The sequence below is a fragment of the Scyliorhinus canicula genome, chromosome 5 (genome assembly GCF_902713615.1).
Source record: "Scyliorhinus canicula chromosome 5, sScyCan1.1, whole genome shotgun sequence".
NCBI classification, from domain to species: Eukaryota; Metazoa; Chordata; class Chondrichthyes; order Carcharhiniformes; family Scyliorhinidae; genus Scyliorhinus; species Scyliorhinus canicula.
This window is the reverse complement of record NC_052150.1, coordinates 12014485-12034761: the sequence shown is the minus strand read 5'-3', so window position 1 is coordinate 12034761 and position 20277 is coordinate 12014485. Positions and strand designations below refer to the sequence as shown.

General features: G+C 49.9%; 1 protein-coding gene across 2 annotated transcripts in view; it reads left to right on the top strand.

The window, feature by feature from the left end:
• Nucleotides 1–20277, top strand: part of kif15 (kinesin family member 15) — a 230583-nt gene that overhangs the window by 201366 nt on the left and 8940 nt on the right. For both annotated transcript variants that reach the window (XM_038796594.1, XM_038796595.1), the window contains 2 exons: nt 302–388; nt 18004–18108. In XM_038796594.1, the coding sequence (XP_038652522.1) occupies nt 302–388; nt 18004–18108 (192 nt within the window). The remainder of the gene's footprint in view (nt 1–301; nt 389–18003; nt 18109–20277) is intronic.

The following is a 20277-nucleotide window of genomic DNA, read 5'->3' as shown; positions in this document are numbered from 1 at the left end:
GAGCTTAAGAGCCTCACCAACTGCCTCTGTTAAGCTCTTTCCAACATGTTTCCGAAGACCTTTACTTACACCTGTAATCATCCTTTCCACTTTGTATATACTGCAATGCATTCTCAATTCAAATGTTTATCTCCAGTTATAAAACACAAATTTGAATTGGGGTTGGAAAGTGCATTGCAGGTCAGGTGTGCCAACATTCCTGATGCCTTTCTAGTCGGTGACAACAGGCATGAGTGTTGCTTTAATTCTTGTACCATTTTTGGATTAATTAATAGTATTGTTTTCTTTGCTTTTTTTAAAGGCAATTGAGCTAAAAAATATGGAACAGAACCTGGCTGATGCAAAAAGGACTGTTATTGATCTAGAGAAGAAGAATGCAGCTGATCAGGTGTGAGAGTTGTAACGTCAAAGCAGTTGTGTAATATCACATGGCAATATTTCAGCAAAAAAAAAACAAAAAATAAAGCAGGGATTTAATCGAGACGAGAGCTGAGCATGTGATCTCATTGAGCTTGTGCAGTCTAGCTGGAAATGTAACAGCATTTTCTACCATTCCTGAAGAAAAGTAGACTCAGTACTTCTTTGTCCCTCCAGCTTTATTAAATCTGGTTATCTTTTCCTGGAAAGAAACCATAAATATTGTTGTACTAATTTGGCAGCCACCCGTTTACCTGTTTCACATCCCGACTAATATTTATTTGAGGCAGTTGCGCCCCCCCCAGTGCCTCTTTTATATCTGTTCATATTCTCTTTTTGTTTTCTGAAGACTAACTCTACTACAGAGACTATATCACAGCCAAGCTTGATCTTGTACTCCAGCAGTGTCCACAACATGACATTGCAATTAAAATTAGAACTGCTCTAGTCTGTATGACTTAATTACATACATAGATAGATAGAAGATAGGAGCAGGAGGCCGCCTTTTGGCCCTTCGAGCCTGCTCCGCCATTCATTTTTTAAAACAAAAATAATTTTTATTGAAATTTTTACAAAGTATAAACATCTCAACTCTATTAACAAAACAACCACGGTAACACCCCAAGAACAATACCCACCCAACTTCAAAAGCAACTACAAACAAAAGAAAAAAACAAAAGAACACCCAAACAACAAAAGGGAAAGAGATAGCACCCGCCACATCCCACAAACCCATGTACACAGTTCTCCCTCCCACCGATCCAAAACCCCCCCCCCCCCCCCCCCCCCGCCCCGGGTTGCTGCTGCTGCCGGCCTATTTCCCTACCGTTCCGCCAGGAAGTCCAGGAAAGGCTGCCACCGCCTAAAGAACCCTTGTACTGATCGCCTCAGGGCAAATTTCACCTTCTCCAATTTAATGAACCCCGCCATATCATTGATCCAGGCCTCCACGCTTGGGGGCCTCGTATCCTTCCATTGGAGCAAGATCCCCCGCCGGGCTACTAGGGACGCAAAGGCCAGAACACCGGCCTCTTTCGCCTCCTGCACTCCCGGCTCCACTGCAACCCCAAAAATTGCGAGTCCCCAGCCTGGCTTGACCCTGGATCCCACCACCCTCGACACCGTCCTTGCTACCCCCTTCCAAAACTCCCCCAGCGCTGGGCACGCCCAAAACATATGGGCGTGGTTCGCTGGGCTCCCCGAGCACCTAGCACACCTGCCCTCGCCCCCGAAAAACCTACTCATCCTCGTCCCAGTCATGTGGGCCCTATGCAGAACCTTGAACTGTATGAGGCTAAGCCTCGTACAGGAAGAGGAGGAATTCACTCTCTCCAGGGCATCCGCCCACGTCCCCCCCTCAATCTCCTCACCCAGCTCCTCTTTCCATTTACCCTTCAGTTCCTCCACCGAGGCTTCGTCTACCTCCTGCATCACCCGGTATATGTCCGAAATCCTCCCTCCTCCAACCCACACCCCCGAGAGCAACCGATCCCGCACCCCTCGTGGGGGCAGCAAGGGGAACCCCTCCACCTGCTGCCTGGCAAACGCCCTCACCTGCATGTACCTAAACATGTTCCCCGGGGGGAGCCCAAACTTCCCCTCTAACTCCCCCAAGCTCGCGAACCTCCCCTCCACAAACAGGTCCCTCAACCTCCTAACCCCTACCCTGTGCCAGCCCAGAAATCCGCCATCAATGCTCCCTGGGACAAACCGATGGTTCCCCCGAATCAGGACCTCCATCGAGCCCCCCACTTCTCCCCTATGCCGTCTCCATTGCCCCCAGATTTTGAGGGTAGCCGCCACCACCGGGCTCGTGGTATACCTCGTTGGAGGGAGCGGCAACGGCGCCGTTACCAGCGCCTTCAGGCTTGTGCCCACACATGACGCCGCCTCCATCCTCTTCCATGCTGCCCCTTCCTCGTCCATTACCCACTTACGCACCATCGCTGCGTTGGCAGCCCAATAGTACCCACAGAGGTTGGGCAACGCCAGCCCCCTCCTATCCCTGCCCCATTCCAGGAACACTCTTCGAACCCTCGGAGTCCCATGCGCCCACACAAATCCCGTGATACTCCTGTTGACCCTCCTAAAAAAGGCCTTCGGGATAAGGATGGGGAGGCACTGGAACAGGAACAAAAACCTCGGGAGCACCATCATCTTAACGGACTGCACCCTCCCCGCCAGTGACAGCGGTAACATATCCCACCTCTTAAACTCCTCCTCCATCTGCTCCACCAACCTTGTGAGGTTGAGCTTGTGCAGGGCCCCCCAGCTCTCAGCCACCTGGACCCCTAGGTACCTGAAGCTCTTCCCTGCCTGCTTCAGTGGGAGCCTACCAATCCCCTCCTCTTGATCCCCCGGATGCACCACAAACAACTCACTCTTGCCTAGGTTCAACTTATACCCAGAGAAACCCCCGAATTCACTAAGTATCCTCATCACCTCGTCATCCCCCCCACCGTGTCCGCCACATACAGCAACAGGTCGTCCGCATGCAGCGACACTCGATGCTCCTCCCCACCCCGCACCAGGCCCTCCAGTTCCCTGACTTCCTCAATGCCACGGCCAGGGGCTCAATCGCCAACGCGAAGAGCAAGGGGGACGGGGGGCACCCGGGGGTCCCCCGGTACAGCCGAAAGTACTCCGACCTCCTCCTGTTTGTGGCTACACTCGCCATTGGGGCCTCGTAGAGCAGCCTCGCCCACCGGATAAACCCCTCCCCAAACCCAAACCTCTCCAACACCTCCCACAAATACTCCCACTCAACCCTATCAAAGGCCTTCTCCGCATCCAATGCCACCACTATCTCCGCCTCCCCTTCCATGGCCGGCATCATAATGACAGTGAGAAGCCTTCGCATGTTCGTATTCAACTGCCTTCCCTTCACAAACCCCGTCTGGTCCTCATGAATGACCCCGGGCACGCAATCCTCTATTCTAGTGGCCAGGATCTTTGCCAGCAGCTTAGCGTCGGCGTTTAGCAGCGAAATCGGCCTATATGACCCGCACTGCAGAGGGTCCTTGTCCCGCTTCAGGATCAAGGAGATCAGCGCCCGTGACATAGTTGGGGACAAAGCGCCCCCCCCCCCCCCCCCCCCCCCCCCCCCCCCCCCCCTCCCGTGCCTCGTTAAAGGTCCGGACCAACAGGGGGCCCAACAGGTCCAAATACCTTTTATAAAATTCCGCCGGAAACCCGTCCGGCCCCGGTGCCTTCCCCGACTGCATGCTCCCTATCCCTTTGACCACCTCCTCCAGCTCGATCGGCGCCCCCAGTCCCTCCACCTGCTCCTCCTCCACCCTCGGGAATCGCAGCTTGTCCAAGAAGCGCCCCATTCCACCCCCCTCCACCGGGGATTCCGACCGGTACAGTTCCCATAGAAGTCTCTGAAGACCCCATTAACATCTACTCCCCTCTGCACCACCTTCCCAGCCTTATCCGTCACTCCCCCAATCTCCCTGGCCGCGTCCGCTTTCGGAGCTGGTGTGCCAGCATCCTGCTCGCCTTCTCCCCATATTCATACACCGCCCCCTGTGCTTTCCTCCACTGAGCTTCCCCCTTTCTGGTAGTCAATAGATCGAATCTGGCCTGAAGGCTACGTCTCTCCCCCAGCAATCCCTCCTCTGGAGCCTCCGCATATCTCCTATCCACCCTCACCATCTCCCCTATCAGTCTCTCCCTCTCCCTCTGCTCCCCCCTCTCCCTATGGGTTCGGACGGAGATCAATTCCCCCCTCATCACCGCCTTCAATGCCTCCCAGACCGTCCCCACTCGGACCTCCCCGTTGTCATTGGCCTCAAGGTACCTCTCGATACACCCCCGAACCCTCTCGGCCACCTCCTCATCTGCCAGCAGCCCCACCTCCAAGCGCCAGAGCGGACGTTGGTCCCTCTCTTCCCCCAGCCCGAGGTCCACCCAGTGTGGGGCATGATCTGAAATGGCAATGGCGGAGTATTCCACATCCTCCACCCTCGTAACCAACCCCCTGCTCAGGACAAAAAAAATCAATCCTCGAGTAGGCCTTATGTACATGGGAGAAAAACGAGTACTCCCTGGCCCTTGGCCTCGCAAACCTCCAGGGATCCACCCCCCCATCTGGTCCATAAATCCCCTCAACACCTTAGCCGCCGCCGGCCTCCTACCCGTCCAGGACTTGGATCGATCCAATGGGGGATCCAGTACCGTGTTGAAGTGTCCCCCCCCCCCCCAATGATCAGGCCCCCCACCTCCAGGTCCAGAATGCGGCCCAACATACGCCGCATAAATCCCGCATCATCCCAATGTGGGGCGTAAACATTCACCAACACCACCCGCTCCCCCTGCAGCTTACCACTCACCATCACATATCTCCCGCCGCTGTCAGCCACCACATTTAATGCCTCAAACGACACCTTCTTCCCCACCAGGATCGCCACCCCACTACTCTTCTCATCCAGCCTTACTTGGCCCACCCATCCCTTCCTCAGCCGAACCTGGTCCACCACTCTCAGGTGTGTCTCCTGGAGCATGGCCACATCCGCCTTCAGCCCCTTCAGGTGCGCAAATACCCGGGCCCGTTTGACCGGCCCATTCAGCCCCCTCACATTCCAGGTTATCAGCCGGATCAGAGGGCTCCCTGCCCCCCTCCCCTGCCGATTAGCCATACCCCATCCCTTGCCCACCACCGGCCAGCATCCCCCGCTCTGCCAGTTTCCCACGGCGGCAACTCCTCCCCCCCCCCCCCCCCCCCCCCCCCCCCTCAAAAAGGCTAGGACCCTTCCTAGCCGCGCCCCTCCCTCCATAAGCACTCCCGTGAGCCAGCTAACTTCTGCGGACCCCAGCGACTCCCGCCCTACCTCCGACTCCTCCCCACGTGGGACTACCCCTCCTCCATCGTGCCAGTCAATGGGTGCCCCCCCCCCCCCCCCCCCCCCCGGCTCTTGCGCGGGAAAAGAAAACAGCCAGCAATGACCCGTGCTTCTCAGCCCTGACCCCGCCCTCACCATCTCCCAGCGCGGGAAACCAGCAGAAAGCCCGCGCTTTTGCCCTGCCCGGCCCCGCCTCCTCTAGGGCAACTCCCATTGTCAGTCCCCCCCACCAGCTCCCCGAACCCGTGCACCAGACCCCTACAGAAAAATCCATACAGAAAAGACAAATCGACATCACCCCACCCACCCTAAGGCCAACCCACATCTTACATTAAACCATACAAATACAGTATTATACAGCATCCCCCATCTTAGACCCTCAGTTTGACTCAAAATAATGGTGCCGATCCTTATAGGTGACTCATAGACGCGTCGGCTGCAACATGCCGAGCTTCACACTCCGTCTATGAAGCACCGCCGTTGTCCGGTTAAACCCGGCCCTCCGCCTCGCCACCTCCGCACTCCAGTCTTGGAAGATCCGCACCTCCGTGTTCTCCCACTTGCTGCTCCGCTCCTTCTTGGCCCACCGGAGCACACACTCACGATCCACGAACCGATGAAACCGCACCAACACCGCCCGTGGCGGCTCGTTCGGCTTGGGCCTCCTAGCCAGAATTTTCTGGGCCCCCTCTAACTCCAGGGGCCCCTGGAAGGACCCAGCCCCCATCAGCGAGTTTAACATAACCGCCACATAGGCCGCCAGGTCCGACCCCTCCAGCCCCTCCGTGAGGCCCAGGATCCGCAAATTCTTCCTCCTCGACCAGTTGTCCAGCTCCTCGAACCGCTCCTGCCATCTTTTATGGAGCGCCTCATGCATCTCCACCTTCCCCGCGACGGCCATGGCCTCGTCCTCCCTTTCGGAGGCCTGCTTCTGCAGCTCCTGGATCGCAGCCGCCTCGGCTGTCTGGGTCTCCATCAGCTTCCTGTTGGTTACCTTCAACGACTCCAGCAGCTCCAACTTAAGCTCCTGGAAGCAGCGCAGCAGAGTCGCCTGCTGCTCCTGAGCCCACTGCCTCCAGTCCTCCGGGTCTCTGCCGGCCGCCATTTTGTCTTCCTTCCCCCGCTTTTTCAGGGGTGCTTTCTCTGTTTTTCTCCTTACCCCACTCCTGGTCCGGACCATAGGACCGTAGGGGTCGACTCCTGTCCTCTTCCCACGTCGGGATTTGCCGACATAGCTCCGTTGGGGGCCCTGAAAAGAGCCCCAAAGTCCGTTTTCAGCGGGAGCTGCCGAATGTGCGGCTTAGCTCCGCATTGCCGCAACCGGAAACCTGCTCCGCCATTCATCACGATCATGGCTGATCATCCAACTCGATAGCCTAATTCTGCTTTCTCCCCATAGCCTTTGATCCCATTCTCCCCAAGTGCTATATCCAGCCACCTCTTAAATATATTCAAAGTTTTAGCATCAACTACTTCCTGTGGCAATGAATTCCACAGGCACACCACTCTCTTTGTGTGAAGAATTGTCTCCTTATCTCTGTTCGAAATGGTTTACCCTGAATCCTCAGGCTGTGACCCCTGGTTCTGGACACCCCCATCATTGTTAACATCTTCCCTGCATCTATCCTGTCTAGTCCTGTCAGAATTTTACAAGTCTCTATTAGATCCTCCCTCATTTTTTTGAACTCCAGCAGGACAACAATCCCAACCTAATCAATCTCTCCTCATATGACAGTCCTGCCATCCCTGGAATCAGTCTGGTAAACCTTCGCTGCACTCCCTCGAGAGCAAGAACATCCTTCCTCCGAGAAGGAGACCAAAACTGCACACAATACTCCCAAGTGTGGCCTCACCAAGGCACTGTACAATTGTAGCAGCACATCGCTGCTTCGATACTCCAAACCTCTCGCAATGAAGGCCAACATACCATTAGCCTTCTTTACCGCCTGCTGGACCTGCTTGCCTTCACCGAATGGTGCACAAGGGCCCCCAGGTACCACTGCACACTCCCCTCTCCCAATTTATAACCATTCAGGTAGTAACCTGCCTTCCTGGTTTTGCTTACAAAATGAATAACCTCACACATCCAAATTATACTGCATCTGCCATTGGTTTGCCACTCACCCAACCTGTCCAGATCTTGCTGTAGGATCTCTGCATCCTCGTCACAATTCATCCTCCCACCTAATTTGGTATCATCTGCAAACTTTGAGATGTTACATTTTGTTCCCTCATCCAAATCATTACTTGCTCGCTTAACCAGCAGAACCAGAGTGGCATCAGCTCATATTTTTTTGATTTCAAACTGGTTTGTTGAGGTGTATACCTTTAAAAGAAGTGATTTGCTTCATGTCTGGTTAAGTAATTACAATACATGTGTCAGTTGAATTTTTTAAAACCGTTATTGACGAGGTGATTATTTAACATTACGGTTGCTCTTTTGATTATGAATTAACTGCACGGAAACTACACGGATGACTGAGTTTAATGCTGTTAGAACGGATATTCAAATTTGCTTCAACTTTTAGGGGGTCATTATTTACATATCTTTGTTTTACAGTAAACTGGCCAAAGCTACAGTTCATCCACTATTTGTAAACGGGGTCTATTGTACATGCATGACCTCTAACTTTACCTCTGCACATGATATAAAATCCCATTCAGTTGCACTGCCACATTTGTTCCCTAGTTGTGATTTGCACAATATATTTTGAGTCTTATCACATTCTTTATTGTGCAATTTTGCACACTCATGTACTAGAGGGTATAAAAATGGCGAAGATGTTTGACGGTAAGGTGATCAGAACCACAATTAATTGCCACACCTGTTTTGTGCATTAATGATTTATGCGCCTTAGGAAGTTGTTTGATTCGTTATGTTGTTTTGGTTGTTATGGTTGTATGGAGTTTTAAAAATATTTATTTTTTCTATTTGTAGCACAGTTCAGGCAGGTAATAATGTGGAGCTGGTGGACCCATTTGGGTACCTAGTGACCACTTCCATAGTAAGTGTTGTTTGCTCGAGGAACTTCAGCTCAGAGTTGATGAGCTGGATTCTGAGCTTTGGACACATCAGGGAGGGGGAGAGGTACCTGGACACTGTAGCAATCCTTAGACTAACTATCTCGAATTCAGCCAGTAGCCAGGGACAGGAGGGTGTGGCTGCGAGTGAGGCAGGTAGAGCGATCCAGGAGGTAGAGTTGCAGCAGCCTCAACCCTTGACATTGGCCAACAGGTTTGAGATTCTTGCTCCCTGTGTCAACAAGAATGAGGACTGCAGGGAGGGTGAGCAAATTGAGATGTAGTCAGAATTGGGGACCATATGGTTTGGCGAATAGACAATAAACTCTCTGTGACCAGTATTGCAGGTTATGTTGCCTGGTGCTCTGGTTTGGGATATCTCATCTGGGCTGCAGAGGAACTTGGCGAGGGAGGGTAAAGATCCAGTTGTTATGGTCCAGCGTAAGTACCAGCGATAAAGGTAGAACAAGAATAGAGGTTCTGCTGAAGGAATATGGACGGCTAGCGGCTAAATTGAAAAGCAGAATCAAAAAGATAATAATCTCTGGATTACTACCTGATCCACAAGATAATTGGCACAGTGTCAATAAGATTAAAGAGGTAAATGTGTGGCTGAAAGGTTGATGAGGGAGATATGGTTTGAATTCATGGGACATTGGCAGCAGTACTGGGGAAGTCCAGAGCTGTTCTGATGGGACAGTCTACACCTGAATTAAGCTGGGACCAGAGTTCTGGCGAAATGCATAACTAGGGCTGTAGATAAGTCTTTAAACTAAATAGTGGGGGCAGGTTAATGATGAGGACTTTAATCGAGATAAAGGGGCTGAAGTCTCAGGAGAAGTCAGTAAAGTTTCCAGAATGCAGCATAGAGTATAGAAAGTGGCAGGAATCTAGCTTCAGACACAGAGCAAAAGGGGACAACTATGAGATGGGGGTGGTCAGCGCAGGATTGAGGATGTTGTACCTAAATGCGCGCAGTATATGAAACGATGTAAATGAGCTTGTTACGCACATTGAAATTGGCGGATATGACTTTCGGTGGCAGCCATGGAGGAGTAGGTTGCACATTTGATAGCTCCTGCCTGTGACGGACATTTGGACCTTTTCCCCCGGATTTTATTGGATAAATCGGTGAAGAGTGAGACAGTGAGGAGAAATCCCCCTCCTCCAGTGTATGGAGAATTGGACCAGAAGTGGCCGTGTGAGAAGACAAAGTTCTACAAGGAAGAAGCGAGCAGAGCTGGCAACGCAGGAAAGCGTGGCTGAGAGCAAGGGCCCTGGGGAGACGGCACAGTCGTCGACAGAGCAGCTGGTGAAGTTTTTTGAAGATTGCTTCACCAAGCTTAAGAAGGACACGCTGGACCCGGTCAAGGCTTCGATTGATCAGGTGGTGCAGAATCAAGAAACCCACGGGCGTGCGATCCAGGAGGTGGAGAAAAAGGTGTCCGAGGACGAGGAATACCTAACTGTGCTGGAGACCAATGATGAATGACTGCCAGAAAATAATGCAGAGGCAGAATCTGAGAATCGTCGGCCTCCCTGAAGGCAGTGAGGGATTGGATGCGAGGGTCTATGTGACGGAACATGTTGGAGAAGTCGATGGGGGCTGAGGCATTCCCTCTGCCCCTGGAAGTGGATAGAGCGCGCAGAGCCCTCGTGAAGAAGCCCCGAGTCAACGAGCCGCTGAGGGCGATGGTGGTACGTTTGCCCCGATTCCTGGACAAGGAACACGTTCTGCGGTGGGCCAAGAGGAACGGAGCAGCAAGTGGGAGAATTGTGAGCTGCAAATTTATCAAGACCTGGGTGCGGATTTGGCCATGAGGCGAGCTGGGTTTAATCGGGCAAAAATGGCCCTCTTTAAGAAGGGGGTGAAGTTCGGGATGTTGTACCCAGCCCGTCTATGGGTCACATATGAGGAACGGGATCTTGATTTCGAAACACCAGACGCTGTATGGACTTTCATCAAGGAAAAAGACTGGAGGTGAATTAAAGACTCTGAATCCTTGGAGAATATTGCAGTGATGATTTGTTGAAAATCACTTTTGTGCTGGTTTGAATAAGTAGTGTTATGTGCAATAAGGGGCTGTTTTGGTGGCTAAAGTTAACTTTGTCTTACTGGGAGCTGGTTGGAGGGGGAATGGTTTCTGAGGTTGTTTTTTTCTGTGGCTGTTTTTCCACTTTTTCCTGATGTTTGTTTACTGGGGAATGTGATGCTTTGAATATGTGTGTCCAAGTGGGGGAGGGGGGGAGAGAACAATGGGGAGACGGACTGTTTGGCATGGGTGGGAGCTATCAAGTCAGTTGGGTCAGCTGACTCACGGAAGCACAGTGGGTGGCAAGCAGTTGTTATGCTGGAACTTGATATAGGGGGGTTGGATTTCTAGTGCTTTTACCGGGGGGGTGGGGGGGGGCCTGCTTTGCTGACAGGGGAGGAACTGTTACTAGGGAACAAATGGGAGATCGGGGACGGCGAATGCCCAAGGGAGGAGGCCGGGGGCGTGACCTGGAGGCTGGCCTAAAAAAGGTGATGGCTAGTTGGCGGGGGGTGGGGGGGCCTATCCCGGCTCGTAGAACAAATGAAAGAGGATTTTAAGAGATAGGACATGCTTCCGCTATCACTAGCGGGGAGGGTACAGACTGTGAAAATGACGGCCCTCCCCAGATTTCTATTTGTCTTTCAGTGCCTCCCCATCGTCATCCCGAGGGCTGTTTTCAAGCGGGTGAATAAAGTTATTTCTGGCTTTGTGTGGCCGGGTAGAAAGTGTCGATGGACCGTAGTCAGGGTAGGGCGGGTTGGCGCTGTCGAACTTTTGCAATTACTACTGGGCGGCTAATATAGCCATGATTAGAAAGTGGGGATGGGATTGGTGTGGGAGCGGATGGAGGCGGCGTCATGTAAAGACACAAGTTTAGGAGCACTGATAATGGCATCTCTTCCGTTCTCACCGGCCCGATATTCCACAAGTCTGGTGGTGGTAGCAGCTCTGAGAATCTCGGGCAGTGGAGGAGATATAAGAGAGTGGAGGGAGCATCGGTTTGGACCCCGATTTATAATAACCATCGGTTTGTACCGGGTAGGCTGGATGGTGGGTTCCGGAGATGGCAAAGGGCAGGAACTAGGAGGATGGGGGAATCTATTCATAGACGGGAGCTTCCCCAGCTTGAAAGCCTTGGAGGATAAATTTGAATTGCCAGCAGGAAATGGGTTTAGGTATTTGCAGGTCCGAGACTTCTTGAGAAGGCAGGTTCCAGCCTTCCCGCTGCTGCTGCCACAGGGGATACAGGACAGAGTAGTCTCCAGTACCTGGGTGGGAGAGGGGGTATCGGGTATTTACCAGGAACTTTTGGATGCGGAGGAAATTCCGGTGGAGGGGCTTAAAGGCAAGTGGGAGGACGAGCTAGGAGGAGAGATAGACGCGGGTCTGTGGGTGGATGCCCTAAGTAGGGTTAATACATCCTCATCATTTGCCAGGCTTAGCCTGATATAATTCAACGTAGTCCACCGGGCATACATGATGGTGGCCCAGATGAGCAAGTTTTTTTGGGTAGAGGACAGGTGTGCGAGGTGTGTGGAAAGCCCAGCAAATCATATCAACGTGTTTTGGGCATGCCCGAAGCTTAAAGGGTTTCGGCAGGGTTACGCTAAGGCAATGTCCACGGTACTCAAAACACGAGTGGTGCCACGTCCGGAGGTGGCGATCTCTGGAGTGTCAGAAGAGCCGGGAGTTCAGGGGCCGAAAGAGGCAGCCATCTTGGCCTTTGCCTCCCTGGTAGTCTGGTGGGCGTGGTTGGCCGGGCCTCCTTGGCACCGTTCACATCTATCCTCCACCTCCGGGAAGAACCTACTCATACGGGTTCTTGTTAAGTGGGCTCTATGTACCACTTTTAGCTGCGTCAGGCTGAGCCTTGCGCACGTGGCGGTGAAGTTGACCCTATGCAGTGCTTCACTCTAGAGTCCCCACCCTATCTCAATCCCCAGGTCCTCCTCCCATTTCTTTCTTGTTGCGTCCAGTACGGTATCGGCCCTTTCTGTCAGTCGGTCGTACATGTCACTGCAGTTTCCCTTGTCTAGTATGCTTGCGTCCAGTAGTTCTTCCAGTAGTGTCTGCCGTGGCGGTTGTGGGTACGTCCTTGTCTCCTTTTGTAGGAAGTTTTTAAGCTGCAGATACCTTGGCTCATTCCCCCCCGGCTGTCCGTCATTTCCCCCCTGTCAGTTCGTCCAGTGTTGCGACCCTGCCGTCCGTGTATAGGTCCCTGACTGACAGTGTCCCTCCGTCCTGCCTCCACCTTTTGAAGGTGGCATCAGTCAGTGCTGGTGTGAACCTATGGTTGTTGCAGATGGGAGCTTTGTGCGACATTTTGGTCAGGCCAAATTGCTGCCGCAGTTGGTTCGAGGATTGGAGGTTGGCTATCACCACCGGGTCTGCTGGAGTGTTTTTTGGGTGGGGATGGGAGTGCTGCCATGGCGAGGGCCCGGAGGGAGTTCCCCACGCAGGAGGCCTCCTCCGCGCGCACCCACTCGGCCTCTGGCTCCTTGATCCATCCCCTTATTCGCTCGGCTGTCGCCGGCCAGCGGTAGAATTGTAGGTTTGGGAGGTCTAGCCCCCCCTGGATTTTGTTTTTTGTAGGACCTTCTTTGGGATCCTAGCATTTTTACCCCCCCATACAAACGCCATGATTAGTTTGTCCAGCGCTTTGAAAAAGGGCTTGGGGATGTAGATCGGGATGGATCTAAACAGGAAGAGGAACCTGGGCAGTACGTTCATTTTGATCGTCTGGACTCTCTCCGCGAGGGAGAGTGGGAGTGTGTTCCATCTTTAGGTCCTTTGTTACTTCCTCCGTCAGACTGGTGAGGTTCCATTTGTGGATCCCTTTCCAGTCATGGACTATTTGGATCCCCAGCGAACGCCATGATTAGTTTGTCCAGTGCTTTGAAAAAGGGCTTGGGGATGTAGATCGGGATGGATCTAAACAGGAAGAGGAACCTGGGCAGTACGTTCATTTTGATCGTCTGGACTCTCTCCGCGAGGGAGAGTGGGAGTGTGTTCCATCTTTAGGTCCTTTTTTACTTCCTCCGTCAGACTGGTGAGGTTCCATTTGTGGATCCCTTTCCAGTCATGGGCTATTTGGATCCCCAGGTAGTGGAATTTGTGTCGGGCTTGTTTAAACAGCAGCCCCTTTAGTGCTCCTCTTTCCCCACCCCACCACTTGCGGGTGTACTGGGAAGATCTCGCTTTTGCTCATGTTGAGTTTGTAGCCCGAGAAGGCTCCAAACTCTTTCAGGAGCGCAATGATTCTGCCCATGCTGCTCTGTGGGTCCGAAATGTAGAGGAGCAGGTCATCTGCATAGAGTGAGACTCTGTGCTCTCTGCCTCCCCTTCGGATCCCCCTCTAGCTTTTTGCTGCCCTGAGTGCGATTGCTAGCGGTTCGATCGCTAGGGCGAACAACAGCGGGGACAGTGGGCATCCTTGTCTGGTGCCCCTGTGCAGTTGGAAGTATTGGGAGTTGGTATTGTTGGTCTGTATGCTCGCCATGGGAGTGTTGTTTAGGAGCTTTACCCAGGAGGTGAACCCTGTTCCAAGCCCGAGTCGCTCCAGTACCTCTGAGGTAGAACATAGAACAGTACAGCACAGAACAGGCCCTTCGGCCCTCAATGTTGTGCCGAGCCATGATCACCCTACTCAAACCCACGTACCCACCCTATACCCGTAACACAACAACCCCCCCATTAACCTTACTTTTTTTAGGACACTACGGGCAATTTAGCATGGCCAATCCACCTAACCCGCACATCTTTGGACTGTGGGAGGAAACCGGAGCACCCGGAGGAAACCCATGCACACAGGGGGAGGACGTGCAGACTCCACACAGACAGTGACCCAGCCGGGAATCGAACCTGGGACCCTGGAGCTGTGAAGCATTTATGCTAACCACCATGCTACCCTGCTGCCTGAGGTATTTCCATTCGACTCTGTCGAAGGCCTTTTCTGCGTCCAGGGAGACGATCACCCCCGGAGGGGGTCATTATCACGTGCAGCAGGCGCCTGATGTTCGAGGTAAGCTGTCTACCTTTGACGAAGTCCGTCTGGTCCTCTGTGACCACCTCAGGTACACAGTCTTCTAACATTTTGGCCAGTATTTTGGCATCTGTGTTCAGCAGTAAGATGGGGAGACTCCTATTTATTGACTGACTGCAGCTCTGTCTTCAACACTATAATCCCAGCTAAACTCATACCCAAACTCCAAAACCGAGGATTTGGCTCCTCCCTCTACAACTGAATCCTCGACTTCTGACCCACAGACCACAATCAGTAAGGATAAACAACGGCACCTCCTCCTCAATACCGGGGCCCCGCAAGACTGCGTACTTAGCCCCTTACTATACTCCTTATACACACATGACTGTGTGGCAAAATTCAGCTCCAACTCCATCTACACGTTTCCTGATGACACAACTATAGTGGGTTGGATCTCGAACAATAATGAGTCAGACCTCTGGAGGGAGATAGAGAATAGTGACGTGGTGCAACGACAACAATTTCTCCCTCAATGTCAGCAAAAGTAAGGAGCCGGTCATCGACTTCAGGAAGCGAAGAGTAGAACACACCCTTGTCTGCATCAATGGTGCCGAGGTGGAGATGTTGACAGCTTCAAATTCCTGGATTCCTTCAAATCACCAACAATCTGTCCTGGTCCACCAACGTCGACACTACGACCAAGAAAGCACAACCACTACTTCCTCAGGAAACTAAGGAAATTCGGCATGTCCACATTGACATATACCAATTTTTACAGATGCACCATAGAAAGCATCCTATCTGGCTGCATCACAGCTTGGTATGGCAGCTGCTCGGCCCAAGACCGTATAAAACTACAGAACGTTGTGAACACAACCCAGCCCATCTCGCACGAGCCCACCTCCCATCTATTGACTCTGTCTACACCTCTCACTGCCTTGGGAAAGCGGGCAGCATAATCAAAGATCTCTCCCACCTGGTTTATTCTCGCTTCTAGCCTCTTCCATCAGGCAGAAGATACAAAAGCTTGAGAACACGCACTAACAGATTGAAAAACAGCTTCTTCCCCAGTCCTGAATGACCCTCTTATGGATTGAACTGACCTCTCTACGCATCTTCCCTACTGTTGTTAGCACTACACTCCGAATGCTTCAACCGATGTCTATGTATTTACATTGTGTATCTATCGTATGTCCTATATTTTTTCATGCATGGAATGATCTGCCTGGATTGTATGCACAACAATACTTTTCCCTGTACCTCGGTACACATTACAGTACATCTAAGTCTAAATCGACTGGATGAAGACTGAAAGAGATAGCTGAGGAGATTGTGGTGGCATTGGTGGTGATCTTTCAGGAATCACTGAAGGCAGGGAGGGCCCCAGAAGATTGGAAAATGGTTCATGTAACACACCTGTTTAAGAAGGGAGGGAGGCAGAAAACGGGAAATTATCGGCTGGCTAGCTGACTTTGGTTGTTGGTACGATTTTAGAGTCCATTATAATGGATGAGGTTGTGGAGTACTTAAAAGTGCATGGTAAAATAGGACTGAGTCAGTGCGGATTTGTCAAGGGGAGGTCATGCCTGACAAATTTGTTCGAATTCTTTGAGGAGGTAACGAGGAAGTTAGACAAAGGAGAATCAGTGGACATGATCTATTTGGATTTCCAGAAGGCCGTTGACAAGGTGCCGTACAGGAGGCTGCCAAATAAGATAAGAGCCCATGGTGTTCGGGGCAAGGTACTGACTTGGTTAGAGGATTGGCTGACCTGGCAGAAGGCAGAGAGTGGGGATAAAGGGGTTCTTTTCAGGATGGCAGTCTGTGACTAGTGGTGTGCCTCAGGGGTCTGTGCTGGGATCACAACTTTTCACAATATACATTAACCATCTGGAAGAAGGAACTGAGGGCATTGTTGCTAGGTTTGCAGATGATATGTAGAGGGACAGGTAGTATTGATGAAGCAGGGAGGCTGCAGAAGGACCTGGACAGCCTAGGAGAGTGGGCAAAGATGTGTCAGATCGAATATAGTGTGGAAAAGTGTGAGGTTATGCACTTTGGTTGGAAGAATAGATGCATAGACTATTTTCTAAATGGGAAAAGGCTTCAGAAATCAGAAGCTCAAAGGGAATTGGTTCAAGATTGTTCAAGATTCTCTTAAGGTTAACGGCAGGTTCAGTCGGCAGTTAGGAAGGCAAATGCAATGTTAGCATTCATGTCGAGAGGGCTAGACAAAGAGCAGGGATGTACTGTTGAGGCTGTATAAGGCTCTGGTCAGACCCCATTTGGAATATTGTGAGCAGTATTTGGGGCCCCTATCTAAGAAAGGAAGTGCTGACCTTAGAAAGGGTCCAGAGGAGGTTCAAAGAATGATATGGGGGAGGGTTATGGGTAGAAAGCAGGAGAATGGGGATGAGAAAATATCAGCCATCATTGAATGGCGGAGCAGACTCGATGGGCCAAGTGGCCTAATTCTTCTCCTATGTCTTATGGTCCTATCTCCGGCTTGAAAGATGTCATATGAGGAGTGATTGAGGACTGGTCTGTACTTGATGGAGTTTAGAAGGCTGAGGGGGGAATTTCATTGAAACTTGCAGAATACTAAGAGGCCTAGATAGAGTGGACGTGGAGAGGATGTTTCCACTAGTAGGAGAAACTAGAAACCGAAAGCCACAGCCTCCGACTGAAGGGGTGATTCTTTAAAACAAATGAGGAGGAATTTCTTCAGCCAGAGGGTGGTGAATCTGTGGAACTCTTTGCCGCAGAAGGGTGTAGAGGTCAAGTCACTGAGTATCTTTAAGATGGAGATAGATAGATTCTTGATTAATAAGGGGATCAGGGGGTTATGGGAAGAAGGTAGGAATGGGGAAGAGAAACATATCGGCCATGATTGAATGGCAGAACAGACTCAATCGGCCAAATGGCCTAATTCTGCTTGTCTGGGCTTTCCACAGTAACTTAATTGAAGCCGACTTGTGACAATAAGCAATTCTTCTTATTATTATGTCTTATGGTACTCATACATTTTAAAATATAAATTTACAGCATCCAATTCCTTTTTTTTCTCGATTTAAGGGGTAATTTAGCCAATCCACCTCCCCAGCACATTTTTGGGTTGTGGGGGTGAGACCCACGCAGACACTGGGAGAATGATTAAATTCCACACGGACAGTGACTGGGGGCTGGGATTGAACCTGGGTCCTCAGCGCCGTGAGACAGTAGTGCTAACCACGGAGCCACCGTGCCGCCCCCTGAAACATTCTTTTAAGTAACTAAAAGGTTTGGTAAGGATTCTCTGGGATTTTAAAGATACCTTGTTTAGTTACCAGAGCAAGTCATATATCTGTTAAATGTCTCTGTGGTTGGGGAATTACTTTTTTTTTAAAAAGAACCACCGTTTTCTGTGGCAGTTGACGTATTTGAGGATATATCTAGATTAACATTTTGAAATATATTTTTTTAATAAATATCTTTTTCCCCCAAAAGTGGTATATGCAAACAAAACCTGAATTGGTAGAAAGTGGGAAAATTGAAAAATACCCTAGATTCACCGAGTAGATATGAAAGTTGAGAATGCCAGGGTATCGTGTGCGGTAATTAATAGCTGGCGAGAACAGTGAAAATGAAGCATTTACATTTGAATCATGCATGAATAATTTCTTAAATATTAAAGTTGACCAATATAATCAATTTATGTTCATAGGAAGTGGTAACAGTCCTGATGAATCAAATACAGGAAATGAGAAGTTCATGTAATCAGAAAACTGAAGCTGTTTCTGTCTTATCTCAAGAATTGGAGGACATCAAGGTGTGTTAAATAACAAATTACAAGTGTGTACGCAGCTGAATCTTGATTTATAACCACCCTGATTATATATTTTTTTAAGTGTAACAATCCCTTTGTCCTTGACCAGAGTCACTTACTTTACCAAACGGTGGGTCTCATTGTTGAATTGCTGCTGCGTCATTGTGTGCATTGGATGTTGATTTTGAAGCACAAAATGAAAACCCAACAAGTGTTAATGATGTTTACACGATATCCCAAACTGCTTTTGCATGGTATCTGGAGATTATTTTGGACTGGGAAGTTGCACTTGGGTAATTATATTAACTTATGGCAATCACTGCTCTGGAGGGAACCAATCATCAACTTCAATTCTTCAACTGAAGCTACCTACTGCAATTTATTTTCCCTGTTATTTTAATTCAGTTTTCATCTCTTTAGTTCAGTGTAGTTACTATCTAACTAAACACTGTAGGGGAGTAATTTCATGTCTTAATAACTAATATGTATAGGATTCTTTACATTTCCTCCTTCATTATTCTTGTTGATCTTGAGTTTATTCCTCCTTATTACTGATTTGCTAACTAGTTCACCATGCACCCTAAAAATTGTCCATAACTTTCAAAATCGACCAACCTTTCTTCATGAAATGATCTTCCATCATTTTGTAAAGTTGGATGATTCTTTACTCCAAAAGAGAAAATGCTGGAAAATCCCTTTGGGTCATCTGGACTCGAAACATTAGCTCTTTTCTCTCCCTACAGATGCTGCCAGACCTGCTGGGATTTTCCAGCATTTTCTCTTTGGTTCCAGATTCCAGCATCCGCAGTAATTTGCTTTTATCTCCTAATTATTTACTGTTCCCTCTCCATGACACTTTGTGATGAATGTAGGAAATTGTTATGTATTACATTTTTGCAATAATGTTATTAAAATCCTGGTTTAATCTGCATACAGACAGTATGTCTTCTAAAGCTGTGATTAAGGGATCATGAAAGTGAGGTAATCATTGGTTTTAACCATTTATCTGTTTGCAGATAGCTGGTCAGTGGAACATGTTTTGATTTTTGAGGATCCCTGGGGTGTATATAATTTTGAGGGATGGTGCTTAGTGCTGGATTAACGGGCCATGGGACATCTTAGTGGGTGGAGACTGAAGAATGCCTTATGATGCAATTAAGGGGCAGAGCCAGTTCTGTCTGCAGTTTGCAGGATTTTAATCTCTCAAGACAGGTCTTCAATTAGTTCGTAAAAGGCTCTCTCCAATGTCTTTGCACAGAGAAAAACAAAGTAAACCTGATTGTTAACTTTATAAATGGTTTTTTAACTATATTGGTTTACTTAACTGTATAACAGGTGTAGGCAGTAAGTCAAAGTTTTTTCCTTTTATTTAAGAACTGTTTGATCTGTTAACTGTAAAGCTGTGATGTTGTTGCTAATCTGATTAATTTTGTTTAAATTAATGTTTGTTTAACATAAAAGACACCTATTTGTTCAGTGATATCACTTGTGTGGTGAAGTATCCTTTCCTCAGTTTTACAGATTGTTGTGTATCTCTTCCAGAATCCTAACACTTAGCATTTGAAATATTGGTTCAGCACCATAATCATAACACTGCCAAATTCCACCATTCATTACAATACACCTGATAATTTCTGACTGGCAGCAGGGACGAAAATCGCCACTAAGCCTGCCAAGTTTGTCCATTAAGTAACTGATGCCCAGGCCCTGTTGATGTACCGTAGTCCTGCCCTTTGAGCGTAGTGTCTGTTTTCCCCACATAGAACGCACAGTGCAGAAGGAGGCCATTTGGCCCATCGAGTCTGCGCCGACCCACTTAAGCCCTCACTTCCACCCCATCCCCGTAACCCAATAACCCCTCCTGACCTTTTTGTCACTGAGGGCAATTCATCATGGCCAATCCACCAAACCTGCACATCTTTGGACTGTGGGAGGAAACTGGAGCACCTGGAGAAAACCCACGCAGACACTGGGAGAACGTGCAGACTCCGCACAGACAGTGACCCAGCAGGGAATCGAACCTGAGACCCTGGCTGTGAAGCCACAGTGCTATCCACTTGAGCTCCGTGCTGCCCCTCCTCCAACACCATCAAGTATGTTCTTCTAAATGTTGTGTGACACATGCTTGATTAACCTTGTTTGTTGTGAGCCCACGCCCACCTGGAGATGCAT